The following is a 15,597-nucleotide window of genomic DNA, read 5'->3' as shown; positions in this document are numbered from 1 at the left end:
ACCATCTGCAGTGATTTTGGAGCCCAAAAACATAAAGTCTGCCACTGTTTCCCCATCTATTTGCCATGAAGTGATGGGACTGGATGCCATGATTTGTGTTTTCTGAATGTTGAGCTTTAAGCCAACTTTTTCCACTCTCCTCTTTCACTTTCATCAAGAGGCTCTTTAGTTCTTCTTCACTTTCTGCCATAAGGGTGGTGTCATCTGTATATCTGAGGTTATTTATATTTTCCTGGCAATCTTGATTCCAGCTTGTGCTTCATCCAGCACAGCATTTCTCATGATGTACTCTGCATATAAGGTAAATAAGCAGGGTGACAATATATGGCCTCGATGTATTCCTTTTCCTATTTGGAACCAGTCTGTTGTTCCATGTCCAGTTCTAACTGTTGCTTCCTGACCTGCATACAGATTTCTCAAGAGGCAGGTCAGGTGGTCTGGTATTCCCATCTTGTTCAGAATTTTCCAGTTTATTGTGATCCACACAGTCAAAGGCTTTGGCATAGTCAGTAAAGCAGAAATAGATGTTTTTCTGGAACTCTCTTGCTTTTTCCATGATCCAGCGGATGTTGGCAATTTGGTCTCTGGTTCCTCTGCCTTTTCGAAAACCAGCTTGAACATCAGGAAGTTCATGGTTCATGTATTGCTGAAGCCTGGCTTGGAGAATTTTGAGCATTACTTTACTAGTATGTGAGATGAGTGCAATTGTGCAGTAGTTTGAGCATTCTTTGGCATTGCCTTTCTTTGGGATTGGAATGAAAACTGACCTTTTCCAGTCCTGTGGCTGCTGAGTTTTCCAAATGTGCTGGCATATTGAGTGCAGCACTTTCACAGCATCATCTTTTAGGATTTGAAAGAGCTCAACTGGAATTCCATTACCTCTACTAGCTTTGTTCGTAGTGATGCTTCCTAAGGTCTCCTGGACTTCACCATTCCAGGATGTCTGGCTCTAGGTGAGTGATCACACCATCGTGATTATTTGGGTTGTGAAGATCTTTTTTGTACAGTTCTTCTGTGTATTCTTGCCACCTCTTTTTAATATCTTCTGCTTCTGTTAGGTCCATACCATTTCTGTCCTTTATTGAACCCAAGTTTGCATGAAATGTTCCCTTGATATCTCTAATTTTCTTGAAAAGATCTCAAGTTTTTCCCATTCTATTGTTTTTCTCTATTTATCTGCACTTACCTCTGAGGAAGCCTTTCTTATCTCTCCTTGCTATTCTTTGGAACTCTGCATTCAAATGGGTATCTTTCCTTTTCTCTTTGGCTTTTTGCTTCTCTTCTTTTCATAGCTATTTGTAAGGCCTCCTCAGATAGCCATTTTGCTTTTTTGCATTTCTTTTCCATGGGGATGGTCTTGATCCCTGTCTCCTGTACAATGTCACGAACCTCCGTCCATAGTTGATCAGGCACTCTGTCTATCAGATCTAGTCCCTTAAATCTATTTCTCACTTCCACTTTATAATCATAAGGGATTAGATTTAAGTCATACCTGAATGGTCTAGTGGTTTTCCCTACTTTCTTCAGTTTAAGTCTGAATTTGGCAATAAGGAGTTCATGATCTGTGCCACAGTCCTGGTCTTGTTTCTGCTGACTGTGTAGAGCTTCTCCGTCTTTGGCTGCAAAGAATATAATCAGTCTGATTTTGGTATGGACCATCTGGTGATGTCCATGTGTAGAGTCTTCTCTTGTGTTGTTGGAAGAGGGTGTTTGCTATGACCAGTGTGTTCTCTTGGCAAAACTCTATGAGCCTTTGCCCTGCTTCATTCCGTACTCCAAGGCCAAATTTGCCTGTTACTCCAGGTGTTTCTTGACTTCCTACTTTTGCATTCCAGTCCCCTATAATGTAAAGGACATCTTTTTTGGGTTAGTTCTAAAACGTCTTGTAGGTCTTCATAGAACTGTTCAACTTCAGCTTCTTCAGCATTACTGGTTGGGGCATAGGCTTGGATCACCATGTTATTGAATGGTTTGCCTTGGAAATGAACAGAGGTCATTCTGTCATTTTTGAGATTGCATCCAAGTACTGCATTTCAGACTCTTGTTGACCATGATGGCTACTCCATTTCTTCTGAGGGATTCCTGCCTGCAGTAGTAGATATAATGGTCATCTGAGTTAAATTCACCCATTCCAGTCCATTTTAGTTTGCTGATTGTCGACAATGTCGCTAGAATGTCGACATTCACTCTTGCCATCTCCTGTTTGACCACTTCCAATTTGCCTTGATTCATGGACCTAACATTTCAGGTTCCTGTGCTGTAATTTTGGTGTCCCATGTGAAGAGGTGAGCTCAGGGTCTTACTGTGCCATCTTGACAGACCTCCCTTTGCCCATTGTTAAATTGATTTGCTTGATTTTTGTTGTTTAGTTATAGAAATTATTAATACATTCTGGGTATTAATTTCTTAATCAGATATATGATTCAAAAATATTTTCTTGTATTCTGTGGGGTTTTGTTTTTGTTTTTTACTGTATTGATTATGCCCTTTGCACAGAAGTTTTATATTTTGATATAGTCAAGTTTATCTATTTTTTCTTTTATTGCCTGTGCTTCTGGTGTCATTCAAGAAATCCATCGCTAAATCCAGTGTTGTGAAGCTTTTCTCCATGTTTTCTTTTGAGAGAAAGAAAAGTTTTATAGTTTTATTTCTTATGTTTAGGTCTTTGATCCATTTTGAATTGATTTTTGTAGGTAATGTGACGTAAGTGTCTAACTATTCTTTTGCATGTGGATATTGTGTTTTCCCAACATTATTTGTTGAAGAGTATCTATATGCATTCCCCATGGAATAATCTTGGCACTCTTTTTGAAAATCATTTGATCATACATGTGAGGGTTTATTTCTGAGCTCTCTATTCTGTTCCATTGGTCTTGATGCCAGTACCATACTTTTTACTGTGGTGTTGTAGTAAGTTTTTTTGAACTCAGGATATGAGGCCCCCAGGTTTGTTCTTCATTTGCCGTATTGTTTTGGCTATTTGGGGTCCCCTGAGTTTCCATATGATTTTTAGGATGAGTTTTTCTATTTCTGCAAAAACTGCCATTGGGGTTTTGGTAGCGATTGCATTGAATCTGCAGATTGCTTTGGGGAGTGTTGTCATGTTAACAGTATTAAGTGCTCCATGAACACAGTCCATGAACACAGCATGCCCTTCCATTCATTTATATCTCTTCATTGTTTTCAGCAGTGTTACACAGCTTTCAGTGTACAAGTCTTTCACTTCTTGATTTAATTTATTCCTCAGTATTTTATTCTTTTTGATGCTATTGTAGATGGAGTAGTTAACTTCATTTTCAGATTGTTGTTAGTGTGTAGAAATGTGACTGATTATTATAACAATTTTTTGTGGAATCTTTAGCATTTTTTGCATAAAAGATCATGTCATCTGCAAACTGAGATAATTTTACTTCTTCCTTTTCAGTTTGATTGCCAAGAAGTTTTAAATTTTGATGCTGAAATCCAATTTATCAATTTTTTATTTTTGTTGGTGATTCTTTCTCTAAAAAACTTTCACAAAAAACTTTCACTGTACTAAAGTAATGAAAATATTCTGACTAGAGTATCAGTCAGAAGTTTCATCCAGAAGTTTTATTTAAGTTCTTTAATGTCTCTCAGCAGTTTTATAGTTTTCAGTATAGAGATGTTACACATCTTTTGTTAAATTTATTTCTAAGAATTTTATGGGTATGTAAATGGTGTTTTAAAATTTTCATTTTCTAATTGTTCATTACTAGTTTATGGAAATACAATTGATTTTTGTATATCGACTACATATTTTGTGTGAATGCTTCATTTACTTATTAGTTCTAGTAGTTTGGTAGATTCTTTAAGATTTTTTATGTATATAACCATATCTTCTGCAAGTAAATAATTTTTTGCTTTCCTTTCCAATTTGAATGTCTTTAATGTCCACTGACAGATGAATAGATAAATATATATGTTCCTTTAGAGAGATATATATATATCTCTAAAGGAATTTTAAAAGGATTAATAAAGGGAAATTTATAGCATTTAAATATATATATTTTTTGTTGTTCAGTCGCTCAGTCATGTCTGCCTCTGCAACCCCATGGACTGCAGCATGGCAGGCTTTCTTGTCCTTCACTATCTCCCAGAGTTTGCTGAAACTCATGTCCATTGAGTTTGGATGCCATCCAACCATCTCACCAAAACTTCAAAAGACTGCACATTTATAGATTAATACCCCTCATGAGCCTATACAGAAAAATCTTCCCTTCGTGTCTCAGTGGTAAAGAATCCACCTGCCAGTGGAGGAGACATGGGTTTGAGCCCTGATCCAGGAAGAGCCCACAAGCCATGGAGCAACAGAGCAGGTGCACCCCAACTATAGAGCCTGTAGAGCCCAGGAGTCGTGACTGGAGGGCAGCCCCTGCTCTCCGGAGCCAGAGAGAAGCCTGCACAGCAGCAAAGACCCAGCACAGCCAAAAATGTAAAGAAAACTGTTTAAAAATTAGTAAATCAAATTTAGCAGTGTATAAGAGTAATGCTTATGATCAACTGGAGTTTATCTAAAAATGCAAGATTTGTGTACCTTTTGAAAACTATTTTTTGTACTTCACTGTATTAAAGGAATAAAGAGGAAAAATAATATAATTTTGGTAGATACAGAAAGAATATTTAACAAAATTAAACATCTACTCATGATTAAAACTAGTCATGGGGATAAACTAGCCATGGGGATAAACTAGCCATAGTAATAAACTAGCCATGGGGATAAACTAGTCATGGGGATAAACTAGCCGTGGGGATAAACTAGCCATAGTGATAAACTAGCCGTGGGGATAAACTAGCCGTGGGGATAAACTAGCCGTGGGGATAAACTAGCCATAGTGATAAACTAGCCGTGGGGATAAACTAGCCATAGTGATAAACTAGCCGTGGGGATAAACTAGCCATAGTGATAAACTAGCCGTGGGGATAAACTAGCTGTGGGGATAAACTAGCCATGGGGATAAACTAGCCGTGGGGATAAACTTGGTCAGTGTGTCATGTGTCCTTTTTCCTCTGACTGCTTTCAAGATTTTCCCTTTATATTTTGTCAGTTAATTTATGACACAGGAGGTAAGAATATACATTGGGGAAAAAAGAGTCTCTGTGTCTTTGTGTCTCTGTGACAGTAAGTGATGCTGGAAAAATGGGTGGGCTATATGTAAAAGAATGAAATTAAAACATTTTCTCATGCCATATACAAAAATAAACCCCAAATGGATTAAAGACCTACATGTAAGACCAGAAACCATAAATCTAGAAGAAAACAAGGGCAGAATACTCTGACATAGAGAGTAGAAATTTTAGAGGTGGAGGGATCAGGCCCTAAGGCAAAGAAAGCAAAAATAGAGAAATGAAACCTAATTAAAGTTAAAAACTTTTGCATAGCAAACGAAACCAACAGAATGAAGACAACCTACTGAATGGGAGGAAATATTTGCAAATGATAAGACTTATAAAGGGCTAATATGCAAAATATATAAATCATATAATTCAATATCAGTTAAAAAACCCAATTAAAAAATGGGCAGAAGACACGAATAGACATTTTTCCAAGGAAGACATATAGATGGCCAGCAGGTATATGAAAAAATGCTCAACATCACTAATAATCACAGAAATGCAAATTAAATGTGATCACCTTGCACCTGTCAGAATGGCCACCATCAAAAAGTCTACAGATAACACATATTGATGAGGAAGTGGAAGAAAGGAAACCCTAGTACACACTGAAATATTACAGTCATTAAAAAAAAAAAAAGAATGAAATTCTGCTATTTGCAACAATATGGATGGACCTAGAGCAGTGGATCAGGTTAAGCAGTGGACAGATAAGTTATCATTATATGTGGAATCAAAAAAATGAATAATAAAACAGAAATTGCCTGATAGATTTGGAGAACAAACTGTTGGGTTACCAGTGGGGAGAGGGAGGAGGGGAGGGGCGAGATGGGGGATTAAGAGGCACAAACTGCTATGTGTAAAATATAAGCTACAGGGATATATAGCCAGTATTTTATAATACCTTTAAATAGAGTATAATATATAAAAATTTGATTTACTGTGTTGTATACCTGCAACTAACATTGTAAATCAACTATACTTCTGTAAATCATTTAAATAAATAATACCATTTATCTCTAATATATTTTTCATTTCTAGAATTTTTGCTTTTGAAAAACAGTTTTTATATATCTCTGCCAGTATTTTTCCATCTTTTAAAGTATATTATACCTTTTTCACTAGATCCTTTAACCTGTGTTTCAGTTATTTTCAAGGTCTGGTCTGATCATTTTAACATTTGGATCATCTCTTGGTCTTGTTCTATTGGACTGTTTTCCCTCTCTTGTCAGTAGGTCACATTTTCCTGCTTTATCACGTCTCACTTTTTAAATGGAAAAGCGTGTGTCTAACGTGGAGGCTAATGTGGTCAGGGCGGCTCTTAGCGCAGGTGAGTCAGTTTAGTGTGTACTTGAACTAGGTCTGGTCTGTGTTGTTGCTTCATTCAGAATCAGTTCAGGGAGCTCCTGGTGGTCCCGCGGTTAGGACTCTAATTGAAAGGTTGCAGGTTTGGGGATCCCTGCTTGAGGAACTAAGATCCTACAAGCTGCACAGTGCAGCCAAAAAAATCATTTCACTACAGCTTTCAGGGTTTTTTTTTTTAAATAATTTATTTGGTTGCTCTGGGTCTTTGTTGCTGCTAGCGTGCTTTCTCTAGTCGTGGTGAGAGGGGGCTACTCTTTGTTGAGGTGCTCAGGCTTCTCATTGCGGCAGCTTCTGAGCACGGCCTCTAGACACATGGGTTTCCGTAGTTGCGACTCGCAGGCTCTCGAGCTTGGGTTCGGTGGTTGTGGCGCAAAGTCTTAGCTGCTGTGCAGAATGTGGGATATTCCTGGGCCGGGGATTGAACCCATGTCCCCTGCATTGGCCGGTGGATTCTTATCCAATGTACCACAGGGAAGTGCTCAAATTTTTAAGAATGAGATCAGAACCTTCCTTTTGGCTGGGCTTGGGATCTGAGTGTCTGGAGGGTTTGACTCAGTTCTGCTTCACCCTAAGCCTTCATCAGGTCCATGTAACTGAACCTTAAGGGTATGGTCGAAGGGGTTCTTTTTTGACTTTAACCCCTTCCCCAAACATAAGATGGCCACTGCTCTGGCTAAACTTCTCTGTCCTGATGACCATAAGCTGTCTTTTTTGGTAATCCTTCTGAGATAAAATCCTTTTCTTTTTTAATTCCAGCCACTGTAGTCTGCAGATCAAAGCTCTGGCCAAAATCCGTGCCTTTGTCCAAGACACGTGAGTGTTGCCCTTTCCAGAATCCACCTATTTCAAGGGAAGATCTTTATGTTTTGTTCCCCACCCCCCAACCCCAAACCGAGCTCTTCACTTCATTTCTACGAACATTTAAAAATACCTACTTTTTTAATCTCATACTTTACCGTATCCTGTGAAGGATGCCAAAGAAGCATATGGCATGAACCTCGGCCTCAAAGGCTTTACTTTGTCTTTGGACAGATAAGAGTAACCCAGGCAAAGGATACGGGAAAAATTGTTACCCGTGCATCAGAGAATGTAGGGGGGCATGTGTAGAAGATCTGATGTTCAGGGGACATAAAGAGTGATCAGGCTAGGAGAGGGAGGCCTGGTCAAGGAAAACCTCTGGTAGGGGGTGAGCAGGAGCTCGTCCAGCTTTCTCGGGCATGGCGACGTCCACGGGATGGACTTAATGTGGCCTGTGTCAGGGAAGGAACCAGTGTGTTCTGATGGGTACATAGAAGAAGGGTGTTTGGGGACCCTGCCATCCAGGGTGGTCAGGAGGGTGGCTTCTCCCTTCCCTTTGTGGTTGAACAAGGAGATCATCTCGTTTCCCGTGCCCCTGTGCGCTCATCTCCCGGAGGCAGAGCCGTGTGAATGTTACAAGCAGCTTGGGTAATGGCGGCTTGGCCTCATGTGGGTATGCACACATTCACTCACACGACTCCCTCTCCCTGGGGTTCTGATGGGCGTGCAGGAGGCACACTCCTTGTTCAGAGGTTTCAGTCATTTACTGGCTTCATTTTCCCAGGACCCTGATTGAGCCTCGGCAGGCAGAGATCCGGAAAGAGTGCCTCCGGCTCTGGGGGGTGAGTGTCCCCCAATCCAGTTCTGCTCCAGGGCAGGGACGCTTTCGAGAAGACTGGGACCGACTCCCAGCCTGGCTGGCCCCCACAGCACTCAAGAGTTGGATGTCTCAGCACTGTTGGGAGTTACTTCCTTGGCTCTTTCACTCCTAGTTTAGCCCCACAGACTGGTCACCAAGGACAAGGGTAGTGGGTAAACAGGCCTGTTTCCTGCTGGTGGCCCTGGGTAGCAGTATTGACCGCAGAGAGCCCCGAGAAAGGTAAATGGCTCTGAAGAAGTGTTACCACAAGGCCTGAAAGGGAGCAGTGACTGAATTGGCCACCTCAGCCCCCCTTTCCAGCTTCCTTGGGTGCCATTTCTTCTTGCCCAGTCTGAGCCTGTGTGTAGGCTCACACACAACCCTGATCAAAAGTGCGCTTGAAAACTGAAGTTCTTTGCTCTCTTGTTTCAGATCCCGGACCAGGCTCGAGTTGCTCCTTCTTCCACAGACCCAAAATCTAAGTTCTTCGAGCTCATCCAGGTAAGCTTGCTGTCTGGTGAAAATAAAGAGTTAGAGAGGCCTGGTAAGAGGTGGTATCACTGAGACCCCCAGGTGCCTGGCCTCCAGGGGGCTTGTGCAGGTACCACGTGGGCTTCAGGAGTGGGCTGAGACCTCCTACAGGCGGGACTTTTGGTGAGAGTGTTGAGTTCCCCCAGAGCCCACCAGGCTACCTGAAGATTTTTGGCCTGAGATGTGTTGTGATCAGCATTACCGCTGCCCCAAGGGTGGTGCTGGCTCTTACTCCCCGGCAAGTTTAGGGTGCCATGTGCCTGCAGGGGAGGCATGAAGTGTGAGGTGATCTTAGGCTGGGAGCTGGTCAGAGGGGCAGGAGGGGCTGCCAGGAGAGCTCCATAGTGGAGCGGCCCAGACCTAGGCTCTGTTTCTGGTGAGTGGTCTCTGGAATTCTGCCCTGTGTTTTCCTGCCACCTGAATTCTAGCTTTTCCCTGGGCTTCATTAAATCTGGCCCAAATCTTGAGCTGTTGTGCAAGTCAGGGACTGGAGAATGAGGTTCAAGATGGCCTCAAAAAAACAGCATGTGTAAATTTTTCAGAAACAGGTGGAGAGATCACCTAACTGCTTTCAAATCAACTGCTTGCAAGTCTTTGCTTTCAATTTTATTGAAGGGGAGGCTTTTATATTCTGGTGACATTTCCTTATAGCTCTGGTAAATCGATCTGGACTCAGGGACTCGGTGTTCTTTCCTTTTCCAGCCTCTTCTAATAGGTCCTAAAGGAACACTCCAAGCAGATGGAATTATATCCCAGTTTGTTCCTGGTTAGGTAGAACAGGGGGCATGTTTCAGAGAGCAAGTGCTTCCTGTCCCCACCTGCCCCCCGCCCCCCAGCCTGCCTTAACCCTCTGCCCCCAACCCCCCAGGCGCCCGTACTGAGCGCCTGTCCCTTCCTCCAACCCAGCCATGTTTTCTCTGACCCGGGGCTGCAGGGCACTGAGATTGACATCTTCAGCTACAAGCCCACGCCGCTTACTGCCAAGACCCTGGAGAAGATCCGCCCAGTGCTCGACTACCGCTGCATGGTGTCTGGCAGCGAGCAGAAGTTCCTCATCGGCCTGGGGGTAAGTCTGCAGCTGGTTCCCTCCCCGGCTTGGGTGGTGGAACTGTGCTGTCTGTGGGAATCTGGACAGCCTCCTGCCACACTTGGCGCGCGTTTGTTTGGCACTGAGGAGCTGGCGCTTTGACCCCAGGGAAGGTATTTCTTGAAACTTCCCTTCCTTTCCTCCTGAGTTACCCGTGCGTCGTTCATTCTTTCCCTTACTCGTGTATCTGCTTGTTCGCTTTGGTGCACTGCCGCCGGGAGCGCTGCCGCCTCCTGGTGACATGGTGCCTCCCGGGCTAGGAGGACGGTCAGCAGGCTCGGCGGCTCGAGCCCTGGCAGCCGTGTCTTTGCAGCACTGCCCCCACCCCTGCCACCCCTGTCTCGCAGACACCACCTATCCTTGCTCTGGTGCCTTTGGAATCTAACATGAGGTGAGGGAAAGCCTCGGCAGTTCTGTATCTGAACTGGGTTAAGTCCTCACCGCTCTCCCCCCACTCTGACTGGTCTTCCTGTGTAGTTTTCTCTCTTCCTCACTTCCTTTCTCTGTGTCCTCTCACATTTTCTCTTTTTCTCTCTTCACTGTCTCTCTCTGCTCTGCTCTCTGGATCCTTCACTAAACCCTCTTCACACATACACCAAGCTGGATCTTGCCTGAGGGCCTCTGATCATGGACTCAGGCCTCCTGAATGGCGCCTGAGCCCGTTCCCCGCGGCGGGACCAAGTCAGAGCACTCCTCTTCCGCCGAGGCAGCGGAGGACAACACTGTCCTCCTCGCGTATGAAGTATCACCAGCTCCTTTCTCCAGACCTCTTCTGGCATTTCCAGGCCCATCAGCTTGGAGCCACCAATTGAAAGCCTTTTTGAGAACTGGCCTCTCACCGCTCAGTCCCTATTCTGCCTGACGTAACCCTTTCTGTCTGCCCATAGAAGTCTCAGATCTACACGTGGGATGGCCGCCAGTCAGACCGCTGGGTCAAGCTGGACCTGAAGACAGAGCTACCGCGGGATACTCTGCTCTCTGTGGAGATTGTCCATGAGCTGAAAGGGGAGGTCAGAGGTGGTTCTGCTCGTGTGTTGTGGCTCTGCCATCTAGGGAACTGAGGCACAGCTGGGCTTGGCCCTTCGCTGCCTCCCGCCACACACACACCCCGAGTTAACTGGGTTACACTCTGTGTGGTTGTTGGCAGGGCCCAGGGCCCAACGAAGGCTTTGTAAGTATTCCTCCTCCTCCAATAGTTGCTTTAAGCCACAGTATGTTCAGGTAGGAAGGCTCACAGTCTCCTTCTGTGCAGGAAATCTTGATCATCTCTGGGTAGCAAAGGCCCTAGTCAACCTGCTGTGTAGTTTTTAGATATTGTTACTGACCAAGGATCCCTTGGGAAAGAAGCAAGTTGTTACTTCCCTTGAGCTTTGGGTATTACCACCACACACATAACTTTCAGAATAGTCAGTGGGAACAGAGGGCCAGAGTGGGAAGCCAGCTCCTCCCAGAGCACCATGGCGGCAGTCTCACTGGGTCTGAGCTTTGAGGGGGCTGGTCCAGGACCTCAGATCTCTTGTCTGCTCAGAAGCCTGGGCCAGTCTGTGGCCAAGCATCAACTGGGAGGGAGGTGAGAGAAATGTGTTTAGAGCACCTCCCTTCCCCCAGCTCTAGGTAGAACAGAGGCCAGCAGGCCACATTGGGTGGAGTGGGCCCCAGGCCAGTGCCTGGCAGGGAGGGCAATGTCCTTGTCCTTCTAGGGGAAGGCCCAGCGGAAGATAAGTGCGATCCACATCCTTGATGTCCTCGTGCTGAACGGCAGCGACGTGCGGGAGCAGCACTTTAACCAACGGTCTGACGGGGGCCCTGGGGGACAGAGGGGGAGGTGGGCCAGGGAGGCGCTATGGCAGCGGCCTCTGTGGCTTGGCTCCTCACTCAGGTCTTCTCTGCTTAAGAACATCCTTAGTTTCCCTCTTCTAATGGTAGCTGGTTCCAAGGGCAGGGTGAGAAGTTGGTGTTGGCACTTTCATTCACCAGGGCTCACCCTTGATTTCATAAATACCAGTGCACTCCACTCTGCTGCTGTTTAGATCAGGAGAGATGTTTGCTTTAAGGCTGAGCAAGAGGGTGACCTTATGGGGAGAGGGAGGGTCTTCTCCCCTGAAGAATGTGTTCTGTGCTTGGTGGCCTCACCTAAGTCAGTTCACCTGGGTCCCCAATTCCCACTTTCATTCATGGACGGATGCTAATCAGTTGTTTAAAGGGAGTTACAGAACACCCTTAAACTGCCATGCGGCTGACATCACTCCTAAGTTGGCTCATCTGAGTGGGTGCACTGTGGAATCAGTGGTTTGGGGTGAAGGCGCAGACATTTACAATAAAGATGATACTTGAAGTTCTGCTGGAGCTGACTGAGCACAGCCAAAGTTACACTTGAGGAAAGCCAACCAAGATGTAGTAAAATTAGAGGTCAGAATCCAGAGAGGGGGAACGGGCCTCCCTGATGACGTTGGTGGAGAAGGGTAGGAGGGGGCCTCCAGGGGCACGTGGGTGCTGCCTCTTAGAGCAGCTTTGCTGCAGATTCAGGAGTGTCCTCCCACTGGTGCCATGAAGATGCTCTGGGGGCGGGGGTCCTGGTAGAGGTACCCTTACTTGCCTCTGAGAGACTCCGTTGGATTGTAGGATTCAACTTGCTGAGAAATTTGTGAAAGCTGTTTCCAAGCCCAGTCGGCCTGACATGAATCCCATCAGGTGAGCCTGTCACCTCTCCCCCCATATCCTCCTTCCCCGTTGCTTCTTTCTGGTTGGTGCCTGCCCCCCTGCCCTGTGAGGTGGGAGAGGGCTTAGTGGAGGCCAGGCCAGGCCAGGCCAGCGTTAGAGGTCAGACCGCCCTGATGAGTGATGTGCTTGGGGGTCCTGGAGAGGTGCCTGCTTGCCCTGGAGTATCTCCCTGTCCCGCCTGTCACACAGGCCAACCTCCAGCGGAGAGAGTCATTCCTCGGGGTTCAGGTGTCCTCATTTCAGATGCACGTGCTTCTGAGGGCGCTAATGCACCTGTGAACCACACATCCATGCTTGGGTATCATTAGCATATCAATCCTGGCCTTTTCATTTTTTTCAGGTAAGAAAAGGGTGCTGAGGGAATGGGAGTTTTTGAATGTGATAAAGAGAAGGGTGGTTTGAGGTAATGGGATCCTTGGTGCATGGAAAGAAGGCCACGGTTTGTTGCCATGGGAGGTGATATGAAAGGTGCAGACCTTGTGGGAGGCAAGGAGGATAAGAACAGTCAGCACATAGACGGAGAACAGACTTTTCCAGTCTGGGCTGAGGTCTGATGTTATTATCTTTGGGGCTTCGTGTGTCTAGAGACTGAAAAAATAATTTTCATTATTCTTTTTAATACAAATTTACTTAGAATTAAATCCAGTAGTAAGAATGCACTTTATAGAAATCTTCTGAAAGTCTAAAAAAGTAATTTCTTCTCATGCTTTAAAATGTCCTGTCTGCCAGGTCCTGAGAAGCTGCTTCAGGGACCCTGTCTCTGTTGTGTGGTGTCTGGTTGCTCAGTCTCTGGGCACCTTACCCAGTAGTGGCTCCAAAGGCGTGCTCAGCGGCCCCCAGGGCTGGGGGGCTGGGTAAAGGGTCTCCTCACCTGTGATGGAAGTAGGCCTGTTAGGACGATTTGGAAGTAACTCTGCTACCCGAAGGCCTAAAGTCCATGCAGACAGACCTGGACAAGAGGCTGGCCCTTAGTGTCCTGGCCTCTAGTGATGGGGACGTGGGGCTGGAACACTGACAGGGACATTGCCTCCAGACCTTCCTCTCCCTCCCTCTCGCCCTCTTCAGCCATGGCTCTGCTCCCCAGTTGCCCTGGGCAAGGCTCCAGGGTGCTTGGCATCTGTGAACCCTAGGGCTTGTCTGTGGAGGCATTGCCAGGCTGGGGTCCTTGTTCTTGGTGGTCTGGGTGGTGCGGGGCCTGCAGGAGCAGCCTCCTGCCTCCCCCTGCTGCCCAGACAGGTGCCCTGGGAAGCCCTCGTCATCTCTGCACCTCTCTCCACAGGGTGAAGGAGGTGTACCGGCTGGAGGAGATGGAGAAGATTTTTGTTAGGTGCGTGGCTCAGCCAGGGAGCTCAGGATTTGGGAGGAGTTGGGGTGGGGTGCGTGGCAGCGTCCAGGACTCCTCCTCTGCTTTTCTGTAGAGATGGGTTGGGGGCGCAGTGCCGAGTGGCCCCATGGCTTCTCTAACTCCCCCTCTTTTGTCTGCCTGGCAGCCAGAGGCCCCCGGCTGAGCTGATTCAGCACCGTCAGGAGGGGAGCAGGGCGGGTGTGAGTCAGGCAGAAATACGGGCTCATTGATGCTCTAACAGTTACGAGTGTCCCCACGAGAGGCAGAGTGTAAGCTGCCTCAGCACTGTAAATCCAAGCCCCTGGTGCCAAGAGGGGTTGAGCCTGGGGGTTGGAGGGGCTTGGTGCCTCCTCGTGCTCTCAGCCGTTGTGCGGGGGGCTTGGATCTGGGGGTCTCTTCCTGGGTGTGCCCACCGGGCCACTGGAGCCAGACCTGGTCTCACTGCTCCTGAATTAACTCTTTAGTGGCCACGCTGAGACTATGGCTGGTGAGCCGAAGGCCCTGTGGCACTTGGGGTTTCACATCTCACCCCAGCTGGTGTCACCCTGACACCCCACAAACCGCAGCAACATAGCAGAGGCGTGTGCCATTCCCCTGCCTCCACTGTTCAGTTGGGAGTTCAGAGGCTGAGTTCTAAACCCAGTACCCCACTGTGTGACCTGGAGCAACTCATGTCTCTGCCTCAGTCTCTCTTATGTTGAGCCGAGATTCAAGTATTGGGTTGGCTGGTTTTGACGTTAGTCAGAGGTTAACATCAGGACTGACTCTCTGACACACACTTCCTGTTTGCACGCCTGCTTGGGAAAATCAAGGCTAGAAATGAAGATCATTAAGGGCTCCAGTGGCACACCGAAGCTCAGCTACACCGGGCGGGACGACCGGCACTTCGTGCCCACCGGCCTCTACATCGTCAGGACGGTGAATGGTGGGTGATGAGCCCCTCCCTGACCCCCTCCCTCAGCCAGGGCGACTGGCCCACACCTCGCCTGGGCCGGAGCTCAGGGCTTCCTACTGAGGTGGGCAGAGCCAGGTGTATTGAGGGGGACTGTCTTCCCTGAGCTCGTGTGTCTTTGGTGGTCCTGGGGGTTGGGCTGGGGCTGGAGAGTGGGGCCCAACTTGTACATATGGTGTCCTTATGGCAGGAGAAGGGCCTTCCTCATGGGCAGTGGCAGATCCAGACAGACAGACCTGGCCATTTATATCTCCTGTTGAATCTTCTTCCCTCTGGCTAATAGAATCCTGTTCCCTCTGCCAGCCCTGGTGGGAGGTGGGGCTGCTGAGAAGTAGTCATCTTAGGCGTCCTCCAGGAGCCCCTCTGGGCTGATGAGGAGGGCTGTGTCCTCCCAGGCTGTTCTCTGCAGCTGTCTGGGGGAGAGGGCATGGAGGAACCAGGGAGGAAGGCCTGACTCATCCCTCAAGGGTCTTGTGTGTCCTTTCTGAGCCTTTGTCCCCTTCCTCCCATCAGAGCCATGGACGATGGGATTCAGCAAAAGCTTCAAGAGGAAGTTCTTCTACAACAAGAAAACCAAGAACTCTACCTTTGACCTCCCTGCAGATGCCATTGCTCCATTTCAGTAAGTAGGCCTCCTCCAGGCCTGCCCCCAGGAACTCCTACCAGGATGCCAGCTCTTGGGGCACACCTGCGCCCTGAGCCCCACTGCTGCCCAGGCAGGGGCCTCCCCCGTGGGCGGGATGGTGGTGTCTGCAGGGTGTGTCTGGGACTGGGCCGTGAGCTCAGGGAGAGGCGGGTGATGTCAG

General features: G+C 47.2%; 1 protein-coding gene across 5 annotated transcripts in view; it reads left to right on the top strand.

The window, feature by feature from the left end:
- The window catches only part of CMTR1 (cap methyltransferase 1), a 60,531-nt gene that overhangs the window by 43,150 nt on the left and 1,784 nt on the right, over positions 1-15,597 (top strand). For all 5 annotated transcript variants that reach the window (XM_055571529.1, XM_055571528.1, XM_055571527.1 and 2 more), the window contains exons 14-23: positions 7,255-7,311; positions 8,081-8,138; positions 8,588-8,656; positions 9,621-9,752; positions 10,661-10,783; positions 11,474-11,565; positions 12,396-12,464; positions 13,774-13,821; positions 14,652-14,764; positions 15,305-15,413. In XM_055571529.1, the coding sequence (XP_055427504.1) occupies positions 7,255-7,311; positions 8,081-8,138; positions 8,588-8,656; positions 9,621-9,752; positions 10,661-10,783; positions 11,474-11,565; positions 12,396-12,464; positions 13,774-13,821; positions 14,652-14,764; positions 15,305-15,413 (870 nt within the window). The remainder of the gene's footprint in view (positions 1-7,254; positions 7,312-8,080; positions 8,139-8,587; positions 8,657-9,620; positions 9,753-10,660; positions 10,784-11,473; positions 11,566-12,395; positions 12,465-13,773; positions 13,822-14,651; positions 14,765-15,304; positions 15,414-15,597) is intronic.

The sequence above is a fragment of the Bubalus kerabau genome, chromosome 3 (assembly GCF_029407905.1).
Source record: "Bubalus kerabau isolate K-KA32 ecotype Philippines breed swamp buffalo chromosome 3, PCC_UOA_SB_1v2, whole genome shotgun sequence".
In the NCBI taxonomy this organism is placed as follows: Eukaryota; Metazoa; Chordata; class Mammalia; order Artiodactyla; family Bovidae; genus Bubalus; species Bubalus kerabau.
This window is presented reverse-complemented; position numbering and strand designations above follow the sequence as displayed.